General features: G+C 35.5%; 1 protein-coding gene across 1 annotated transcript; it reads right to left on the bottom strand.

The window, feature by feature from the left end:
- Positions 1 to 204: 204 nt before the first annotated feature.
- Positions 205 to 21,170, bottom strand: API5 (apoptosis inhibitor 5). Its single transcript, XM_026664674.2, has 14 exons — positions 20,942 to 21,170; positions 18,301 to 18,462; positions 17,821 to 17,914; positions 16,644 to 16,709; positions 15,897 to 16,048; positions 13,788 to 13,994; positions 12,448 to 12,552; positions 11,864 to 11,953; positions 10,381 to 10,562; positions 8,659 to 8,752; positions 7,708 to 7,764; positions 7,327 to 7,403; positions 6,302 to 6,438; positions 205 to 1,777 (listed from the first exon to the last, which is right to left on the bottom strand). The coding sequence occupies exons 1-14, from the start codon at positions 21,008 to 21,010 to the stop codon at positions 1,698 to 1,700; spliced, it is 1,572 nt and encodes a 523-aa protein (XP_026520459.1). The 5' UTR covers positions 21,011 to 21,170; the 3' UTR covers positions 205 to 1,697.
- Between the last annotated feature and the right edge of the window lie 267 nt (positions 21,171 to 21,437).

Genomic DNA, 21,437 nt, shown 5'->3' with positions numbered 1-21,437 from the left:
GTTTTATCCTAAGAATTCAATAAAAGCAGAAACACCCTGGTATGCTTGCCTCTGAATAAATTGTATCTTTACATGGTCACATATCCATAAGAAACCTTAATGCTGCTGACATTTATACTATTCTGAAAATGCAGAGATCAACTGCTTCATAATTGTTCTGTACCTTTTATCTATATCAGTAAAAAATAAATAGCCACAAATCACTAACAAAATTACAAAATGGATTTATTGCAAAAGAATAAAGGAAAATTTTTACAAATAAAATGTGGTTAAAGGGTGTTTCCAAAATAATTCACTGCATTTTTAACACAAAATGAGAGCTATTTCTAATTGACAATTTGCACATTATTTCCCAGAACTATATTGTCAACCTATTACTGAACAGAGCCCCTTCCCAAAACTATATGTATTAAGTGGTTAAACTTCCGTAAAAGCTACATTTCTAAAAACTGACTGTCAAATAAGCAATATAATGAATTAATAGAAAATGTTTCAAAATTAATAGAAAATGTTTCAAACCACTATTTGTGGTTTGAACAGGTCAGTTTTTAGTATAATAGCTTAATGGGAGACACACATTACCCCTCCAAATTAGAATCCTTTTTTCAATCCAGCTTGGAAATGTTAAAATCACTTTATAACATGAGTACAACAAATGTAGAGCAGACCCTTAACTTGAATCATTTTGCTCAATACCCCTATATCAGAAAAGGATGAATGAGCCATCAGAACCTAAAGAAATCTGTAGTTACCAATAAATGCATTTCTGTCCATTTTATAAACTAATTTTAGTTAATACACATTACAAGTTGTCAGAAATGCCTATGTACAAATATTTGACTGTTACGCCTTCCAAAATGGTAAAAAAGGTTTGGGTTTAAGATAAGGAATTTGCAGTTCTTTAAATCCAACTTTAGCTGGATTGATTTCAATGTTTTTACTCCTTTCTGACATTTATAGACATCTGCATCTTATGTTTAGTCCAAAAATAAAACTGGGAAAAATTCTCAATTTTTCACTGGAATTTTCTTGTGTCTGCATGGACAGAACTTTTAAAAATCAATTTGCAATACGTGTGTTTTATAACCATATATGGAGAAGAGCAAGATGTTAAAATTAACACCCATGTTTCTCCAGAAATGATTGGATTGGTTTAAGATAATAGCACGTTATCTTGTTGCAAACTTTAAAAATAAAAGAATTCAGTCAACGAACCATGCCTTTGGCGGTTTATAGTACTTCTCTTTTGCAATATAATTCTTTCTGATGTGGAAATATGATTTCAGTTTGAAGAGAAGTTCTTACTCATTTAAATTAAAACATTTCCATCCATTATCTAGTGTTTTATTATTATACAGAGTCCATTTTGTATTATAAGCCACATTTATAGATGAATGTAACATCTGTACGGAAGCAGCTTCAGCTTGAACACCCATGCTTTTTCCTGAACAAATCTTGAAGACGCTTTAAAAACAAACACAAACTCAAAATACCAGCTGTTAAACATCCAAAAATACAGTTGTTGTTTCACTGAGTCTATTGTCCATTAGAAAAGTAGATCATACATACAAAGGTGTAAGAACTTTTAAACCAGTCTTTTGCAGAAGGCAAGTCTTTTAGACAACATAGCCCCCTATAGACAATCCTTCAAACTTTAAAGATGCTTTAGCCATATAGTAACGGCTTTGGAAATGATTTCAGTAAATTCTTCCACGATTGCGATTACCACGTCCACCCCATCCTCTGCCTCGTCCACCACGGAAACCACCTCTCTGCTCTGAAATCAAAGAAAATAAAAAGTTATGTCCCAGTGCATTAAAACTGTTTGACATAGAATAGCAGTCACTGGTTTTTTCTTTTATTTATTTATTTACCATATTTAGGAACCACCCCTCAGAGAACCATTTAAATAATATCCAATTTAATCCAAAACAAGTGCACAGCTCACCGCTATATTCATTTATGTAGCCCCATACAAGTACTCCTCAAAGTTGAGATATCCCCGCAGCGAGCATTTGCCAACTTCACTATCAGTTTCCACTAAGTTAATGGGGAAGTCAGTGGGAAGATGAAAATTGTGGTCACATGTGCGATTTGCTTAACAACGGTAACCAGAATTGCAATTACAAGTTGGCACAGCCACATGATTTTGTTTGTGTTACAACTGCATTGCTTAGTGGTAGATTTCAAGGCCCCAATTATGGTTGTTACATGAGGACAATGTGCATAAGGGGAACATAGCAGTGTCTAATAAAATTAGTAAGAATCACAACAGCTCTGTATAGCTAGTCCTCAACTTACAATCATTAGTTTAGTGTTGAAGTTACAATGGCATTGAAAAAAATGACTTATAGTTGTTCACATGGGAATTGCAGCATCCACATAATCACATGAGCAAAATTCGGATGCTTGGCAACTGGCTCACATGTAGGACAGTTAGTGTCTCAGGGTCAGGTTCACCTTTTGCAACCTTCTGACAAGCAACATCAATGGGGAAGCCAGATTCCCTTAACAACCATGTTACTAACTTAACTGCAGTGATTGATTTAACAACTATGGCAAAAACGGTTGTAAAAGGGTGCAAGACTCAATTAACTGTCTTGCTTAGCAACAGAAAATTTGGCCTTAATTGTGGTTGTAAATTGAGGACTACCTGTAAAGCCATTCCTAGATAAATGTGATAAAATTAACCTATCCTCGATGGAGTATTTTTTAATATATGTTTGACTTAATATGTTGTGAATAAACTTTAGTTTGCAATAGTTAGCAAACTGTGCTGCTTCTACTCAATATTAATGGTTACTGAATTCAACAGTTTAGCTCCAATCTAAAAAAAAAGTCTGTTCTGCTTCAGACTAGACTGTTTCTATCCCATTTGAAACTCACTAATGCTGATCCTGAAATCTGAAACAGTATAATTTCCCATATCTGGAAATCAACTAATGATCATAACTGTGCTTACGCCATTGTATAAAATTAAAATACCGGTAATAGTAGTATTTACAAAGGGTTTTCTGAACAGTTTAAACCCAGTTTAAATTTGGGTTTGGGGTTGAGTATTTTTAAATGCAGTTGTTTAATAGGAAGTGTAATGCTGACAGTTGATTACTTAAATTAACCAGACCAAGGATACCAGATAACCAGAAAAGAGGAAAAAAGAAAAGACAAAATTGCAGAAATCAAAGAAAAAAATAAAAAAGGATTATAAATAAGTGCCTTCTGATTTTCTTTTATAGCAATTGTACGAGATAAGATAACCTATTACTCTGTGGTAATCATATCATTTATATTTTCTCTATAATCTATTTTTAGTCTAATCATCAAAAATATTATAACTTAATTTTTTCTATTTTCTGCAAAAATTCATTAAGGGATTTCCAAACATCATTAAACTTAGTCAATATTTTATTTCCAATTAAAGCAGTCAATCTAGCTATCTTGGCAACTTCTATTATATTTACTATCCATTTTTCCACTGTGGGTACAACCAAATCTTTCCACCTTAGTAGTCTTGCTGCAACTGTCTTATATCAAAACAAAGGTCCATATTTTTCGCCCAGCTGCTTATTCTGTCCCAAAAGAAAAGTCTACTGTTTCAATTGTATATGTACCATTCACCACTTGACTGTGTCCCATTTTACAACATATTTTGTAGCAGTTGTTAAGTGAATCACTATGGTTGTTAAGCGAACATGTTGGTTGTTAAACAAATACATTGTCTGCAATGGGTATCTTTGCTGGAAATTTGGAAGTAAAAGCAGGTTTCTGGCAAAAAACATAAACTGCAGCCACATGATAGTGGAATGTTGCAAATAGCTATAAATGTGAGCTGGTTGCCAAGGTCCCAAAATGCACCTGAGTGGGGGCGGTGGCCATCAGAACTTCAAATCCAGATCATAAGTAACCCTGGAGAGTTCTATCTTAACTGCAAACAGTCACTAAGCAACTGGTTGCAAGTTTTTTTTAATTAAAGTTTTATTTGGGTTTTCACACACAAAAAAAACATAATACAAGTAAAACATCTTTTTTGAAAATAGCATGGTCCCAGGTTACACTTCTTTAGACAGACACAAACTCAGTTTCATGCTCATTTCCATATCTTATTACTATTTTACATTTTCTATATAGTTTTCCCCTTTTAATTTTCTCAATTTTATTTTGATTATCTCATCTCAATTCAAATCATTATATTTATACTTTTGTCTGTCCTGTTTAAATTTCATATTATCTTTTCTCATTAAACAAATTTTCTGTAGTTACTAATTGGTGTATGACATCTTGATATCTTTTAATTTTATCCATTCAACTCTTATTTAAACTTCAATATATACCTTAAGGTTGTAACATTTAATATAATACGTAATACATAACTTCCAATCAAATTCTGCTTGGTACATTCTTATAATACACACTATATTCTTAAAAAAAGGATTATAAATATATGTAATTAAAACCCTCATTCCATTCCAATTCAGTTCTATCATTAATAATCATTAAAGTCTTAACATCTTTAACATTTCTTTTCAATTAAATATCATACTTCCTTGAAGACACGTATAATCTCCATAATTAATGTTTCCCTTATTTCTCTTCACGTTTTATAAATCATTAAATGTTCATTTTATTACATTTATTTATTGACAAACATTCCACTAAATTATGATAACTATTTTATCAAACATTTTAATCATACATTTTCATATTTTCTGAAATTATTTCTATTTCTAATATAACAATACTATCTTATGTACCTTTGCAGAATCCCTTTTTCAATTAGATTTTCACCCATTATCTCTAAATAGGCCGTTTCTCTATATCTTGTTTCTGTCCTTTATAACTTATTTTCCTTTCTTTCTTCCCTCCCTTCTTCTCCCTCCCCTTTTTACCCCCTTGTCTCTCTACTTCTAATTCTCTCTTCTGCATTTCCCTTTTCTGTTGCTTTCTGATTTTATACTTATTTTTCAATCTATTCTTTTTTGGGATTGTTTTTCTCAGTCTTAAACTTTCCATTCTCTTTCCCCCCTTTCCTTCCCCACCCCACCTAAGATTACTTGTTCATTAAAGATGGCTTCTTCTTTGTCCCAATCTTCTTGTTTTGCAGGCATTTCTTGTTGTTTCTCATAGTTCCAAATCTCCATTTCTAAGAACTGAAATACAAAGCCAAAAGAACCTCTCCCTTCTTGTGCATCTTCTTTGTACTTTTTAAGTTCCATTTTCAGTTCTTCTAAGAGTGGAGCCATTTTAAACACTTTTAAACAACCACGTGATTGATTTTAGTCATTCAAATGCAGTAACCAAGAATCCAGAGATCACCAAGTAATCCAAATACTCCTGAGCTATTTCCACTTTCTCTTCCTGGGGTTTTACTATTTTGTTGCCATGTTTCAGTTAAAATGTATCTTTTAGAAGTCTTGTTGAGCTTTTATTGTGAGTTCTTTTTAATTGCAGGCAGTCTCCTCCCTTCCAGATCCTGCCCTTTTATTCTTTTTCTCTCCTTTCCTGTTTTCAAAAGCTTTTAAGTATCCAGAAATCTTTATTATCCCTTTGACTTTTTATTTTCAGCATTAAATGTCTATTTATATCAAAGTGGATTTTTTTCCCAATTTCTTGCTTAAGACTCTTAGCTGTCAGTATAGGAAAAGGGAAAAAAAAACCCAAATCCTTTCTCTTTTCTCTCTCCCTCGCTGCTTAAAGATCTTCTTTGGGAACAGTATTATTTTTTTATAGTTTAAATTCCAGGGTACCTTATTTGTTGCTTTTGCTGTTTGACCCGGTCAACCAAAACTTTCTCTTCTTATCTTCCTCCTGCACATTCTTTTCCGGTTAAGTTTTTCTTTGTGGTGGCCATTTTTGACCACCGCTATAACTGCCTTCGGGAAAGGGAGTAATGGCCAGCTGAGGAGGAGAGATGCGGCTCTCCTCAACCCTGCAGGCAGTCTCCCCCTTGTTCACCATCTCTACGGGGTGGCTTAGCCCCAAAACTAGCCGGCTCGGGGTGCTCTAGCGGCGAGCACGGATCGAAACCACGCAGAGTCGCGGTTTCAGTCTGTCGCCGAAGCTCAAACCGGAAGCCCCGCAACTGGTTGCAAGTTGAGGACTATCTATACCAATAATCTCCTAAATTTACATAATACAGATACACAGGTAGTATTATCTTGTCTTAGACTTTTAACATTTAAAATGAAATATTAGAATGCCTTCAAAAGCTAAGACACATATATAATCCTGAAAAGGATACAAAGGAAAAAAGACTGATTGTTAAGACAGAATTGTAATAGTATTATTAGCTTGTAATACTCACCATATGAAAAATTGCCCAGATTACTACTGTATTTCCCACTGGGTGGATTGTAAATCTGCCTAGCATCTCTTTTGGGACCAGCTTGCGACTTTTTTGCTGGTAAGTCTGAAGATGTATCTTCACTAGCTCGTTTTTGCCTTAAAAAAGTCAGGGCCAATATAAATTAGAAGAAGTGAAACAATTTTTTTTTCTATTTAATCATATTTGATTCTTTGTGACCGCCTAGACAAGTCCCTGAAGTTTTCTTGGCAAGGTTCTTCCATAAGTGGTTTGCCATTGCCTCTTTCCTAGACTGAGAGAAAGTGACTAAATCACCAGTTTTCTTTGGAAAGAAAATTATTAATGTAAAATCAATATCGTAGCATGTTTAAAATAAAAGGCAGTTCTGATGTAATTAATGCTTCTTCTATAGTGTAAAAGTTGAATTTTAATGGTGTTATTATCCTTTTTTAAAAAAATAAACCTGGGCATAGAATAAATTGTCTTTGGGAGACAAACTGTTCCCACAGAAGCTCTTGAAAAATGGACCAAAATCTGAAGGCATGATTTGTAGGATCTTTTTAAATTTTAAGTATGGGAAAAGGCAATTTGCCTCCTACAGATCTCTGTATCCCATAATTCCCAATCTCCTAAAAAGTCTGAACACTTTTGTTCCTACCCAGCAATATCACAAAGACACAGAACACCTCCAGATGCCCTCCCATTGGGTTGCAATATTGCATTTACAAGTTGCCACCCATATGCTACGCCAACACGAGACCAGGAGTGTCAAATTTGCGTCATGTTGTTGTCACGTGATGTGACTCCCCTCCTTCCTAAACTAGAGGTGGGCGTGGCCAGCGCATGATGCATCCAGCCTGCGGGCAGAGTTGACACCCCTGCATTAGATCGATCATTTTGCACAAAAGTTAGCTCATTTCACCATATTTATAAATTCTTTTCTCTGCTCATCAAAAGCATAATGAAAAACAATTAAGACCCCCTGGACTGTAAAGAAAAGATTGGAACATTCACTGTTATCTTACCCAACTTCAGACTTCTGTACAGGTTTCCAGGAGAGTGTAACTGTACTCTTATATGAAGGAGGAATGTGGAAAAGATCCTAGAGGCAAAATGGGAAGTCTGTTTTGAATTTTCTGAAATCACATTTCTTGAACTATGAAAAACATTTCTAGAAAAGTCTCATTTCAAGAAAAAAAAAAGCACATTTGATTTATGAAAGTCTTATATATTTTGGAATGATGAAAATGTGTCCATCTCAAAAAAATCTTACCACCTCATTTTCTCCTTTGCTGTTTTCAAAGACACAAATGTTACATTTAACACAGGCTTCGCATATTGCTCAAATAGAAGAAAATAATGACAAAATAGACTTGTCAATATTTTTATCCCACAATTTAACTTACCTTAATTAAAACATTGATGTTATTTGTTATTTTTAGTGCAACCACTTTAATTTTATTCTGCAAAAAAAAAAAAAAAGGACTATTTATTAAATCATACACCTATATGATTTAAACAACGAAACAGACTCTGCCATTTTCCCCAGCCCAATTTTTGGCACTAGTTATGTTATTTTAATTAGTTATTAACTAGGTACCAGTTATTTCTCAATAGGAATAATATACTTTATTCTAGTTGGAAGTTTTCGTAGTCACATAAGCCTTGACAAACCATGTTAATAATCTGCAACTAATATACAATGGCTATCTAATGCCTAAAAAAAGTTATTATGCTAAGAAACTTGTTATTTACAACCTTTATAGTAGTTCTTGAAATTGGTTGAATTTCTTGAAATGATAAAACTAAGTTAACAATACACTGTTGTACTCTGGAAGGTTCTCCATGGATGCTATGATGATAAAATCAACAAAATTGCCTCCTTCCCTCCAGGTACCTCGCCAGAGTACCTAACCTGGATAATTCTGTTCTGTTCAATTCACAGTTCAGTTGTGCATTTATTTAATTTATATGCCACCCATCTCGTTATCCCAATTGACTTTTTTTATCTGTGAAAGACAGGCTCCTGATCTGCATCAATGTTCTTGGTCAGACTTTATAATATATCTTATTATGATGAAGATTTTCTAACAAGTAAAGACTTTTGGAATACTTTTGGAAACAGAGAAAAATTCACATACTAGTGTTATGAACTAAGTCACTGTTATTAGGTGTACACATATATTTTTTTTATTGTTATGAGCTTATAAATTGCATTTGCTGATCCAGATAAAACAATAAGGAATTCAAGAACTTGAAAGTAACACAAGTATTTGTCAGGTCTTACAATGCACACTGACATGAAAACTGAACCTTTAAACTAAACTCATTTAAGGTCAAAGTTTTCAAAGACTTACCTCTTCTGTCTTCAGTGCTTCTCCTGTTTTGCCTTGGAGTGCCAAACGAAGTTGTCGGATATAAACCTGAAGTCCTCTGGCAAAATACTGTAATCTAGAAGAGAGAAGCATTTAATATAAAACTGTGCAGGACTATATGGTGAAACCAACAGCTTCTGAATCTTAGGAAAGAAACCTATATTGCCTGTCAGAAAAACTTCTGAACACCAAATTTGTAGTACTAGGAAATATGTACAAAGGTATAAATGCATGCAACATTTTAAACAATGAAGTTTTATTATAATCCAATGCTTTTCAACAATAGAATTGGCTGATTAAAAGTAGAATTTTATGAATAACAGTTGCAGCCACTTACTATTTTACCCTAGAAGTATTAACATTGATTCTGGAATTCTAAAGTTTTGCTATATATTGGATGGACAATCAAGAATGGCTGCAATCATCTGGAGAATTTGGATAGAGTATTTTTATTAGTCTCTTGTCTTTGTCTAATGCAATTCTGGATGAATACTGGAAAGGAACAGTTGAAACTAGCCATTAGGTTCCTTTGATTATGGCTTGGCAATAAATCACAAATCTCCACATCAAATATGTTCTTAATTCACCACCTGGCAAAAGTCACAGTCTACTCAGCTAATTTTCGGACTCTGACTCAGCTAAATCAAAATATTTATTGAAAACAAGAATAAATCAAAAGAAACAATTGACTAACAACTAACAGTATGAATGTGCAAATGCCTTTTATATCCATGATGAGGCAAACCCATAGATTTTTCTTTTTTCTTTTCCCATAAATTATCATGTTATTAAATTTACAACTCATACTATTTAACTTGGAATATAAAAAGTCACTAAGATAGTAATGGTACTCTAAAGGTAATGGGGCAATAATATCATTCCAGAAAAATTTCAGTGTCATTGAGAAACCTACAAAAATGTTTTTTAACAACTTTGACATTGTATCTTCACCTGCTGGCTCCAATTTCTTTATGTGGAGACAAAGGCCAAGACTTTATGTCAAAAAGTCCACTATATGCCCACTAGATTCATTTTGCCTACTGTTAATATAAGAAGCATTAGATTTGGGATCTAGGTTAAGAAAGACAGTTCTCATGCATTACTCCAGAACACTTAAATTGCAATACAATTTTGACTTAAAATGTTGTGGGACATGAACATACAAACAATACTTTGTAGTAAATCTATTGGATATTGCTTTGAGTTTGCTAAGTATTTAATGGGTGCTAAATAGAATAAATGTATTTTTTCACAATAGGAAATTGTATTTCATTTGTATTATTTAGAACCCAAATATTTAGCAGCAGCTGTGCTGTTTAGAAAGCCAAACCTAAAATGTGTGATAATTATGAGATAAATGAAATCAGTACTCAAGCTTACAGTGGAGAAAAGGCTACTGGAATAATTTTAACCACAATCATATGAATTTTCTCTCAGAACTAAATAGCATTTTGTCACAGGTAAAATCACAAAACTGATTCTTTGGAAAACACCATTAAACCAAATAGATCTAAAATTGTAATTTGTAGTTCTGGGCTATATACTGTACTTATTGTAGCAGAGAAAACTTTTCTCTTTTTACCTTTCAAATACTTTGACCATTCTTTTATGAATACAAATAATTTGTTTGCAGCACAGAAAAATACTTCATATTTCCAACCTGGACATATTATTTTCATTCTAATAAAGCCTGCATAGTATTACCTGATTTTAAAGTCTTTCACTTTGTCTGTGTTCAACTTTGCTGTTAGGAAATCTGTAAGTTTTCGTCCTAATTGATGAAAGCTATATAACAAGCATTCCACATAGCTAAATTGCAGCTTCGGCTCTTCGTTGCCTGCATTCTCTCCATTCTCTGCTTCTTCTGGAGGAAGTGGCATGTATTCCTGAGAAGTAGAAATATAAGTTATATAGCATTTATTTTCAGCAAATGGTTCTTATGTACTTCAAATTATTAGAAATTATATACAATGAGTTATTTCCAACATTATCTGACATTTTCATTTGTAAATTGAGCTTTCCATTTCCCCATCCAAGAGCACAAAATGAACTTCAAAAAGCAGATTTTTGGGTGCACAAAGGGGTGTAATTCTACTGGGAGAATAACACTGGTCAAAAGAACATCACTCTGGAATCCATTTGAATGTTCTTTTAAACAACTATCTACAAGTATGATTGCTGTGGTAGTAAAGAATTTTATTCCATCATCCTTGTACAGTAACTGGCAGAATTTTTCCTAATAGTTTAAATAGTCTTCCCTACTTGTCTGATTAAGTGGATGTTTTTCAATTCTTTTATATTTCATATGCAGTTTTCTACTTTCCAATTTCTGAAAATTGCTTTAATCTTCACCCTGTTATTTTCGTAACAACATTTATGTATTTTTTAAAGGCACTTAAAATTCTGACTCTGTAGTAGGAGTGACTAATAAAACCAATACTTTGGTCACCATGTATCACCACAGTCCATGGACTGCTACCCTTTAATATAAAAGTTAAGTCCTACAAAGTGCCAATATTTACTTTTTTGATGCTGCACTGTCAGAGAGAACTGAAATTCAGAATGTTTAGCATTTCTATATATGCTTTATATAAATGTATTATACATTTATAAATTTATACACAATTATATATACCCTGTTTCTCCAACAATACGGCCTCCCCCAATAGGAAGTCCCAGCATGTTTTATAGGCATGAAATGAAATTAAGCCCCTCCCCCCAAATTAAGGCCTATATTAAAACATGCGAAATGGGGGGGAATGGTGGGGGGGCTTGCCATTAGGAAGTACTTTTGTTGCACACCTGGATATGGTGCTGCCTGCGTTGACCCCGATACGAAGTGCCCCACCAACGCCGAGGTCAACATCCAAGCCGTTGCCGCCCGCCCATCCAAAGATGCAAGGGGGGGGGGGAAATTAAGTCACCCCCGAAAAGACGCCCTAGCCATTTTTTCAGGGCTCTAAAAAAATAAGACCCGGCCTTATTATATGAGAAACACGGTATTACACACACACACGACACACAAACTAGTTCACTAAAATAATTATGACACACACACAGTTTAAAATTGATTGTCCAGTTAGCACCTTAAGAACTGTTTTAATTCCTGAAATGTTTATATAGCAATTAGAAATTTAAGTTTTATTATGAACATTTGCAATGTCTCTGAGATTATGAATACACTTACCAATAATTTATCAAAAAGTTTCTTTAGATTTGATTCTAACTTTTCCATGTCCCCACAAAAGGAACTCATCTCAGCAAGTAATTTTAGTACCTGAAAAAGATAAATTCTATCTTTAAAAAAATGAAGTAGATCTGAAAAACAAATCATGCTCACTTGATTACGACATATATGAGATAAGTGAAATTGATAAAAACACTGATTTGTAAAAAAAAAAAAAAAAAAGCCTGCTTACTGAACGCAATAAACTTCAGATCAAGGGTCTCCAACCTTGGCAACTTTAAGACTTGTGGACTTCAACTCCCAGAATTCCTCAGTTGAAGTCCATAAGCCTTATAGTTGCCAAGGTTGGAGACCCCTGCCTTATATTATTCTAGACTGAAAACTTTAGGAAGAAGTAATTTGCTTTTTATTATCTTACACTGCAATATGTAAAATGAAGTGGAATTTTATATAATTATTGGAAAGATTTTGAAGATAATAAAACTTTAAAAGGCATTTGTTAGTATCAGTGATACATTTCTTTGTTTGATATACACTGAATAACTGTAATTCTAGCTATGTCAGATATATTCAGATTAGCTTACCTCTAATTGGATATCAAGGCCTTCAACTGGAGTGGTCAGAGAACTCAAATTTGGCAGCACATGCTCACAGAAGTAAGTCACAAATCTTGTAGAGTGAACATTTTTCTGTGGCAATTCAGAACAGCAAGTTTATTAGCATTGGGAAAAATGTATCAATATGGTTGTTACAATTCTCTATTACTAGGTAAGCATGGCCTTATTTTTTGGGATGAATGAATAACTTCAACATTTAGGACTCATTTTCACACAGGACTGTTTATTGTACTTAACCACCCCTCTAGGCAAAAATCACCTCCAAATAAATTAATATTTTGAAGGGGAGTTGGCTGTCATTTCATTCATTCTCATCTATAAAACTGAGTAACAGATAAAGTTCAAACTTTGAAAAAGTAGAAAAACTATAAGGAGAAAAGGACATTTTGAAGTTGAATGCTACATGTCATAAAACCATAAGGAATTTAATTGAAACTATTCTTTAATAAAAAATGCCACCCAAAGTGTCCCGTTTTAGCATTATTCATCTGGGAAGATTGCTACATTACAGAATTACTGTAATATAGTAGCCACAAGACTAGAAGGTAATTACTGTCATGGACATCCCAGGAGTTATTATTTTTTTCCAATCTTAATCTAGTTTGAATCTTTTATTCTTGTTTGCCGATTATATTTTTTACTTTTCACTCAGTATTTTTTCACTTAGTAGAGAAGGTCTACTTTGTGGCCCATGTATCCTTTTACATCTTTCAGTGGCAAATCCTTATTTAATGCATTGTGATTGATTTTTTGTTATTGTTTTTCTGCTGTCAGCCCCTTTGGATTAGTGGTGGGGAGTTAAGAGAGTTCAAAATCAAGATAAAAATGATTTTCAAATGAAATGTATACATAGCTGTGGCCGGCATCATAGAATATAGATAGTCCTCACTTAAAAACAGGTTTTTTCTGTCTCTAAGATATGTGGTTGCAAAGCATGACATGATGTGGCCACGCCAATGTATGAGTTATGCTTGCTGCTCACGTAGCTGTTATGCACATTACACGATAGGCATTTGTGACTTCCTCTGCTGCCTTTCCCTTTTGGAATCTGGCAGTAAAGAATGCCATCATGTGACCGTGGAAGGCTATGATGGTTATAATTGCAAGCCAATTGCTAAGCACCAAATGGTGATCCACTGGGATGCTGTGACAGTCACAACTTTGAGGAATGGTTGTAAGTAACTTCGAAGATCCAGTGAATGAGTGGTTGTTAAGTGAGGATAATCTGGATTCACTCCAACCATGCCAGTTACATTTTTTTTAGACTTGGCACAAAAGTCACTATAATCCTTAACATGAATACTTACAGAAAACAGTGGAACTGCTTGACGAGTGCACTGCAAGAGTCTGTCCACACAATCAGGATCCGATGGATTGAAGGTTTGTTCAAGGTCAGCCTGTTCAGCCACTAGTTCAACTAGTTGTTGCCTCCCACTTACTGTTTGAAGGCTTTTTAAGCCAGATAGTATCTTCATAAATAAGACGAACTCCTCACCTGTCACATCCTCAAGCACCTGAAGAAATGCAAAAAAGCAGGAAATAAAAGACACAGCACTTGAAGGGGAAAATATGCATATTCCTTTTCTTTACCCAATAAGTGATTTTGTAATTACTTGCAATGTACATAGTATTTAAATAGCTGTTCATTTAGCTTAATAGTGCTCTTGCACAATATGTTAATTTCTTCCAAGTCCATTCAATAACTAAGCAAAGATTTAAAATTTAATTATATTCTTGTTATATCATACTGAATGTCTGATTACAGTGGTTACAGATAATAGCAGTGTCATTAGAACTGAGAAAGCTATTTGGAAAAGATACTGTGAACAAGCAAAGTTCTTACCTTTAGGCAGGTAATCTACTGTTATATTGTTTAACAGTAGTATTACATTATGGTAATAGTATTTTTATTAGAATCAACTAAAACAACTTTGTCCTCCAATGAAAGGCTAATGATCAAAAGAATCAACTAGACTCAAAATTGCATGGAGTCAAATTGAGGAAAATGTGTTAGTATTGTAAAGAACTCTGTTAATCTCACATGAATTATTGGGTACAGGAATATATGATCCAATGACAGCTTAAACCTCTCACAAAAGTAACAGACAAATTCAAGGAATTTTCAGAATAGATGTTAAGCAAAACAGAAAAAGAAAAAAATATTGACGCAATGTCTCAATTTGAAACCTGCAATACCCTTAAGATGAGAACTGATGCTATACAAACTATAAGAACTAGAATATGACAACAATTTTCAACTCTAAAACTTAAGAGCTTGTAATAGATTGTTTTCATCTTATTTGAAGTGTTCTGACCTCAGAATGGTCTTATTTTTACTCTGAATGCTCTTGTTACAATAAGAACAAGGTCTGGACTGTTATTCATCAAAATGGAGATCATGAAAGTGAAATACTTTGCACATCAGAAACAATGGGTACTTAAAAAAAATTAAAGTGAGCAGTCATGCAATTCTGTCTTTGGAACAGGTTATAAGTATAATTATAATACCAGTAAGAAAATCTTGTCAGGTCTTATTTTGATAGAGTTTGAAATTAGTTTTATATAACATAGCATGCATATCATCTTTGATGTGGTAAAATTATCAACATACGCTTAACCAAGTTGTATTATGCCATTCTGCAACAATGGAACTTCATATGGAAACTTCAAGGTAAACCAAAACAACAGAAAGCTTATTCCATTGGAAAAAAATATCTTCACCTACATTGTATGCAACATTTTTGAAATATCATGTATGTTACATTTATTTATTTGTTAAATTTATTTACCACCTATCTTGCTGTTGGGTTACTCTAGGCAGTTTACAACAATAAAAGAGAAGGAATGGAAAAAAAACCTATCAGAAATAATAGAATAAAAGAAACAGTATAAAAGAACATGACGAGAATACATGAATATAATAAAAAAGGTGGATGGGTGAAGAGCAGAGAGCAATGGAAGGGGGGAGGGAAGGGACAGCTGGAGTCTGCCATCAATCCAGCAGATACGTGGTGGAAGTCCCCCATCTGGTCCCCAGGCTAACTGGCAGTCTTCAGGCTCTTGTGGAAGGATAGGAGGGTGCTGGCTCAGGCATTCTGGGAGTTGGAAGTCCACAAGTCCTAAAGGGGCCATAGTTCCTCACCTCTGCCTTAGAGGGTAAGATATTCAAAGGGTGGGTGTTGCAGCAGAGAAGGCACTGCTTCTGGATCCTGATAGTCAGAGTTCTTTGACTGACAGGATCTAAGGTAGGACCTTTCTGTTGGCACAAGGACTGGCTTGTCGTAGCAAGATGTGGTTTATCCTGTAACCTGGACCTTTGCCATCAAGGGCTTTAATTATTTTCTACTCAAAATGCAGTACAACAGTTCATGATGTTTATAGTCTTTGTAATCATTTAACAAGATTAATATATCCACCTTCTTTGATTCTGTCAGTATTAGTTCCTCAACTTCTTTTGTTAGCACCTCTTCAGGCAGTATTTTGAGTTTTGTAGAGAGGAATTTAATGGCTCTTTCTCGCACAATATCCTCTCCCTGAAGAATCTGACTGAACAAACCACCAAGTGTTCCTAAAGTAATGATAAAGATACTTATTACTTTGTCTATAACTGAAAGGAACTGATGTTTTCGTTAAACATTTAAAGCTACATCCAACAATATCAGAGGGCACTTGCTTATGTAAGTTCTCTGCTTGCAAATTTCCCCTTTTTTAACTGCTCTCCTGACCACACTGCTTTTATCCTAAAACTGCTCAGCAGATTCTAAAAGGGGAATAAGGGAGAAATAGAATAATTTTGTTGACCTTTCTTGTAAACACCTGAGTCGCCTTTGTTGAAGTGGGCAGCCATACAAATATTTTAAATAAATAAATAAATATTGCTGAGACATACCAATTGGATGCAATCCATTATTTTATAATAAGTTGAAATAATATAGAAAATATAGCTTTAAGGTTTTTTATAACTTTCTAACTGATCTGTACTATATTTCTAAATGACTATCACAGTGCAAGCATTGAACTCTTTTCTTTGCAAGCAATTTTGTTATGGTTGCCATAACATCTTTTGTTCTGATTATTTTATTTTATAGGACAAAATATATTCAATTCTTTATTTCAAAATATTCAAAAAGATAAAACATTTTAGTATAAAACACATCCTTTACCTTTAGCATCCATCTTAAATATACTAAGCAAAGCATTGTTAACCAAGTTGAATTCTGCAGAATCATCTAAAAATAAAGAAAACAAAGGATCAGCAATTCTTTTAAGCTAGATAGTTTCAAATATCGGAGATTCAGGAAATGCAGAATTTCATACAACTTTTCCAGGCAAACCCTTACAAAGAAACCAAGGCAGTGAAAATACAAAATTCAGAGAAAAATGATTCTGGCTAAATATTTACAATAAACTTGCACGTACAGATATATACCAAGTATATAAGTATATGACTGCAATAAGAACAAAAGAAAAAAGTTCATTTTGCACTAAAACATAAAATTGAACTTGGAGGCATCATTATTTAAAAAATAGGCAGATATCAATGCCAGTTTTTAGCTTTTGTGGGTGCACATCCAAAGCAGTATCTAAAGCACGATTTTCCAACTGGTTATATGCCAGTGATGGATAACCTTTTCCACATCACATGTCGAAAGTACATGCTCTCTCTCTCTCTCGTGCCTGCGCCCATGATGCAATGAGTGCACGACCCCATCCCTGCGCATGCGTGCGCAACCCTCTGCGCGGAGACTGTGTGCCTCTGCACATGTGCACACGACTCCCCACATGCCCCACTCCCTGTGCATGTGCGGTGTCTCCGCCCTGCACATGCGTGGCAGATACCCGACAATCAGCTGGCTGGTGGGAGGAGCACATGCATGCACTGTGGGGTTTTTCCGGGTGACCTCTCATGTGCCAGCAGAAATGGCTCTGCGTGCCACTTCCGGCATCCGTGCCATAGGTTCGCCATCACGGTTATATGCTATCAAATTGATTTTGACTTTTAGTGTCCACATAATTATATAGGCAATACCTAAAAAAGAATCTGAAACTGCAAAGTACCTTCTATCCAAATGTTTCTTCCGCATTATGTAGTGTTAGTAGTGTTAATAAAGATTCAAAATTGGCACTTATCTTTTAGATCACAAGATCTTATTCATACCATATTTTCAATGGGAAAATATAATACGCAGGAATAACAAGAATAAAGGAAAAATAAATTATTCAAAAATATAATGGTACAACTTCTGTTAAGAAAACAGTAAGAAAGCTGAAGCAAGAAAGCTTTAGCAATGAATATTTAACTGTGCCTTTTACTAAAATTAATACAATAATTTTTCTCACCTGATTGCAGAAGCTGGGTAAGTATATCTGCTACCCTAGGGAGGTTATCACCCATAGCAAACTGAGGTAATTCTTTGATTGCTTGGCGCCGGATCTATAAATAACAACAACAAAAAGACACAGATGGAACAACTGGATAATATATGTTCAAATTACAGAAGATTCAGCATCAGGATCATCACAATATAAAATACAGCAAGAACAATATTTAGAATTTCAATGAATCAAAACTAGCATACTATTTACATATAGATTTACAATGTTGTATATATTTTAGTTGTACAAACCAGCAGAAATAATAGCACAGGGGACGGGCTATTATTAACAATCTTGACAGCTACACCACAAGCTAAAAAGATCTTGTGACTGTTTGCAGAGAATGGGCAAAATAGGTGCATAAAATGTAAATGCAATTTTCAGGTACTGTATCAATGCACATTCCAATAGCATTTTCCCTTTTGTAAAGAAAAAGGCACTTACCGAAACGTCTTCATCTTCACAAAGATCCAACTGAGCATTTATAGCAGAATCTGCCAACTCAGGGAAATGTTTGAAGAATTTTGGAATAAACTGTGCTGCTAATCTCTTCTCCTTAGCACCCCCTTTGACACCATCCAAAATAACTTGATAAGCATCTTTGTGCTAGAAAAGAAGAGAGAATTCTAATGCAGAGTTTCTTAAGTAAACAATGAAAAATTAAAAGAATTACATTTGCCTGAAAATTTTCTCATAAGCAAATTATAACAATTCATAGATTATCCCATCATTTCTGAATAAACACTTAGCAGAGACATATTACTTTGACAGTTTCTCTCATTTTGTAATGACTGAGTAGTGCTATACTGCTACACATTTTTTGACAGAGTACTCAAAAAGTGCAATATGCTAGCTCCCATTCCAGCTAGCATATTAAAGTGTTAGCCTATGAAATAATGAATATACATATGGAAGCAATTTACTGCAATCTTTCACAAGCACTGTTTTTTTATCATCCTCCATATATACCAAGCAACCAGAAAATGTCTGCTGCCTTTTTATAGTTAAGAATGGCCTTTCTTTGGAAGTTCATGAGGCTAAGCATCTTTTATAGCTGTTGCAATTATGTATTTTGGCTTTTAAACAGTAAGCTTAATCAGTTAAAGCAGTGATCCCCAACCTTTCTTACGCCGCGCCCGGTATCCCCAACCTTTTTATGAGCGCGGCCCGGTGAGCTTTCTGCCCGGAAAAGCTCACGAGGGCAGCGCGCCATCTTTTTTATGAAAGCGTGCTTCCGTGAGCTTTCTACCCGAAAAGCTCACCGGAAGCACTTTTTCATCAAAAAGATGGCGGCGCCCAGCAAGCCAGCGGCCCGGTAGGACTTGTTCCACGGACGCACCGGTCCACGGACCAGTGGTTGGGGACCCCTGAGTTAAAGGACTAAAAGTATTTTAACACTAGAGCTGTACAGTAATCCAAATATGATTTAGCATAGATAAGAAATTAATACTGCACTGGCAAATTCTTAAAGTAGTTTCATTTTCTCCTTGGAGCCTGTTGCCTTAATTAAGGAGATCCCAATGGTTGTGATGCGCTTGTGTGCCTAACCATCTTTTCTCTACTTAGTAGGTTCTATGTTTTTTTTAAAATGTACTATGCTGTATTCACTTGAAAGGCCAATGATACAGAGTTTATTTAAATACATCTCTTCCAAAAGGGAAGATTACACAAAACATATAGTTACATTTTCAGAAAATCTGAAGAGGCCAATTCATTTTAAATGTGCAGAATGGAGAGGGGATCTAGTCTTCTTACCATATAAATGCATTACTTGTACAGTTTTCCTTTCTAATATGCTGAACATTTCAGTACAAGACTAAAATAAAATACAGAAAAATGGAACTTCTGTTGTATCCTATGAGGCATATCTAACATAAAAAATGTTTATGTAATATGTGCTAATCATGTAACAGAGTGCCTGTAATTCCTTAAAAACTATATTCAGTGACACCATTTTTGCTGCAACTGACTAATCCTCTTCTCCAGAAATTGTAAATTAAAAGGCTTCACCTAATTGCAGTGCAAAAAGGGTAACCAAGTGCCTTTTTTCTGAAGGAAAAAATACACTTGATATTTTATACAACAATGGTATAAGAACCTGCCAGACAGAAAAGGAACCTTGAATATTTCTGGAAGCAGACTTTTTTTTTATATGACACCTTATCATATCCCAATGTTTTTTAAGAAAAAAATGTTTCAAAGGAAAATCATGAGCACTTTGATTTTATTTTTGTTTTAAAAATTGACATTTTACATTATCCACAACAGAAAAACTCAATTCTCTACCTTGTCTTAATTAATACACAGAGAGTTAGATGTTGAAATTTACTGAAATATAGAGGCACACTACACAGATGACCATTTCCTAGGAAAAAGTGTATATTCTCAATGAAATGATCCATGCTGCCTCAAGGCGTATTGCTACTTCCAAGCCCTTAGAGCAAAAGATCAAAACAAACCGCAGACTAAAGAAAACTCCACAGAACTTTAAAGGGAGACTTATTTTAAGTCCATTTTCACAGAAGCCTTCCAGTTGGCAGACTGAAGTAAGAGCACCCCAGAAGCCTACCGCTTCGTTTTACCTCTGGGGAGTCGGCTTAAGTGTTTGGGGGTGGGGGGGGGAGACACACGCACTCACAACATTTCGCACGGGAAAAAAAAAAGTGGGGGGAAGAGGGTTTTAGCATCCGCCAATCATTGTTTCTGCACATCTTAGCAGCGTCTGCTGTTCCTTTATTTATTTAAAGTTGAATCCTATCCATCCGGCAAAGCGCGCGGGAGAATCGAGAGCAGCAATCTAAGCTCCACCAGCTTCCCCCTTGGGAATAATAAGCCTTCGTAAACTGGCAATGAAACCTGGAATGGGGTAAACAAAACGAACAACGGAGAAGGACGGATCTCCGGCCTTTGGCGACGTACAGGCTCCTTCGCGCCGCGGTGGCCAAGCTGACGCTTCCAAATCCACTGCTCTCCGTAACTAAAAGGAGAGCCGAGGGCTTCCCTTCCCGTTTCTGTCCCGCTAGGCCAGAGTCCGAAGCCCCAGGGGCAAAAACCAAAAAAACACCCCAGTCGCGTCCTCCCCTACCTCCGGAGCGGTGTCCTTAGCGTCGGCTAGGATGCCGTAATTACGGTAGAGCTCCTCCACGGTGGGCATCGTGCCTACTCGGCGTCTGCTCCTCCGCCCGGCCGTCCTCCCTACCCCAACGCTCTTTGCTGCTGCAGCGGCGAACACAACCACCCTCCCTCCCTCCTCCAGACCGAAACCCGAGGCAGCGATACCGCCAAGCCAGGCCGCGCGCAGCTACGCAACATCCGGTGGCCAAGGCGTTCCGCATCCAGACCGACAGCGGCCCCTGTCGTGGAGGAGGTGACAATGCAACCGCACCGTTGCTGGGGTGGGGCTGGGTGGGTGGGGCTGCGCGAGTGATGTCACCAAGGGGGGGCAGTCCGAAAGCTGGGCACGTGATTTAGCTTTACGCAGTTGGAGTAACGCAGGTGATCGTGAATGGCTGGGATGGGTTTGCAGACGATGTCTTGATAGCGTTACTGGTGGCGGACGTTTGCCCGTCTCCTAACAAGAG

The sequence above is a fragment of the Notechis scutatus genome, chromosome 1, assembly GCF_049901735.1.
Source record: "Notechis scutatus isolate UNSWTSFEM ecotype Mainland chromosome 1, rNotScu1.2, whole genome shotgun sequence".
NCBI lineage: Eukaryota > Metazoa > Chordata > Lepidosauria > Squamata > Elapidae > Notechis > Notechis scutatus.
Note: the sequence above shows the minus strand (reverse complement) of the source record. Positions and strands in the feature narration are given on the sequence as shown.

Coding starts and splice junctions, on each gene's coding strand:
- API5 (XM_026664674.2), bottom strand. CDS start 21,010: ATGCCCACCGTGGAGGAGCTCTACCGTAATTACGGCATCCTAGCCGAC. Junction 16,049..16,643: donor ATTTAAGATGGATGCTAAAG/GTAAAGGATGTG, acceptor TCATTACTTTAG/GAACACTTGGTGGTTTGTTC. Junction 1,778..6,301: donor TCTGGGCAATTTTTCATATG/GTGAGTATTACA, acceptor CTTTGATTTCAG/AGCAGAGAGGTGGTTTCCGT.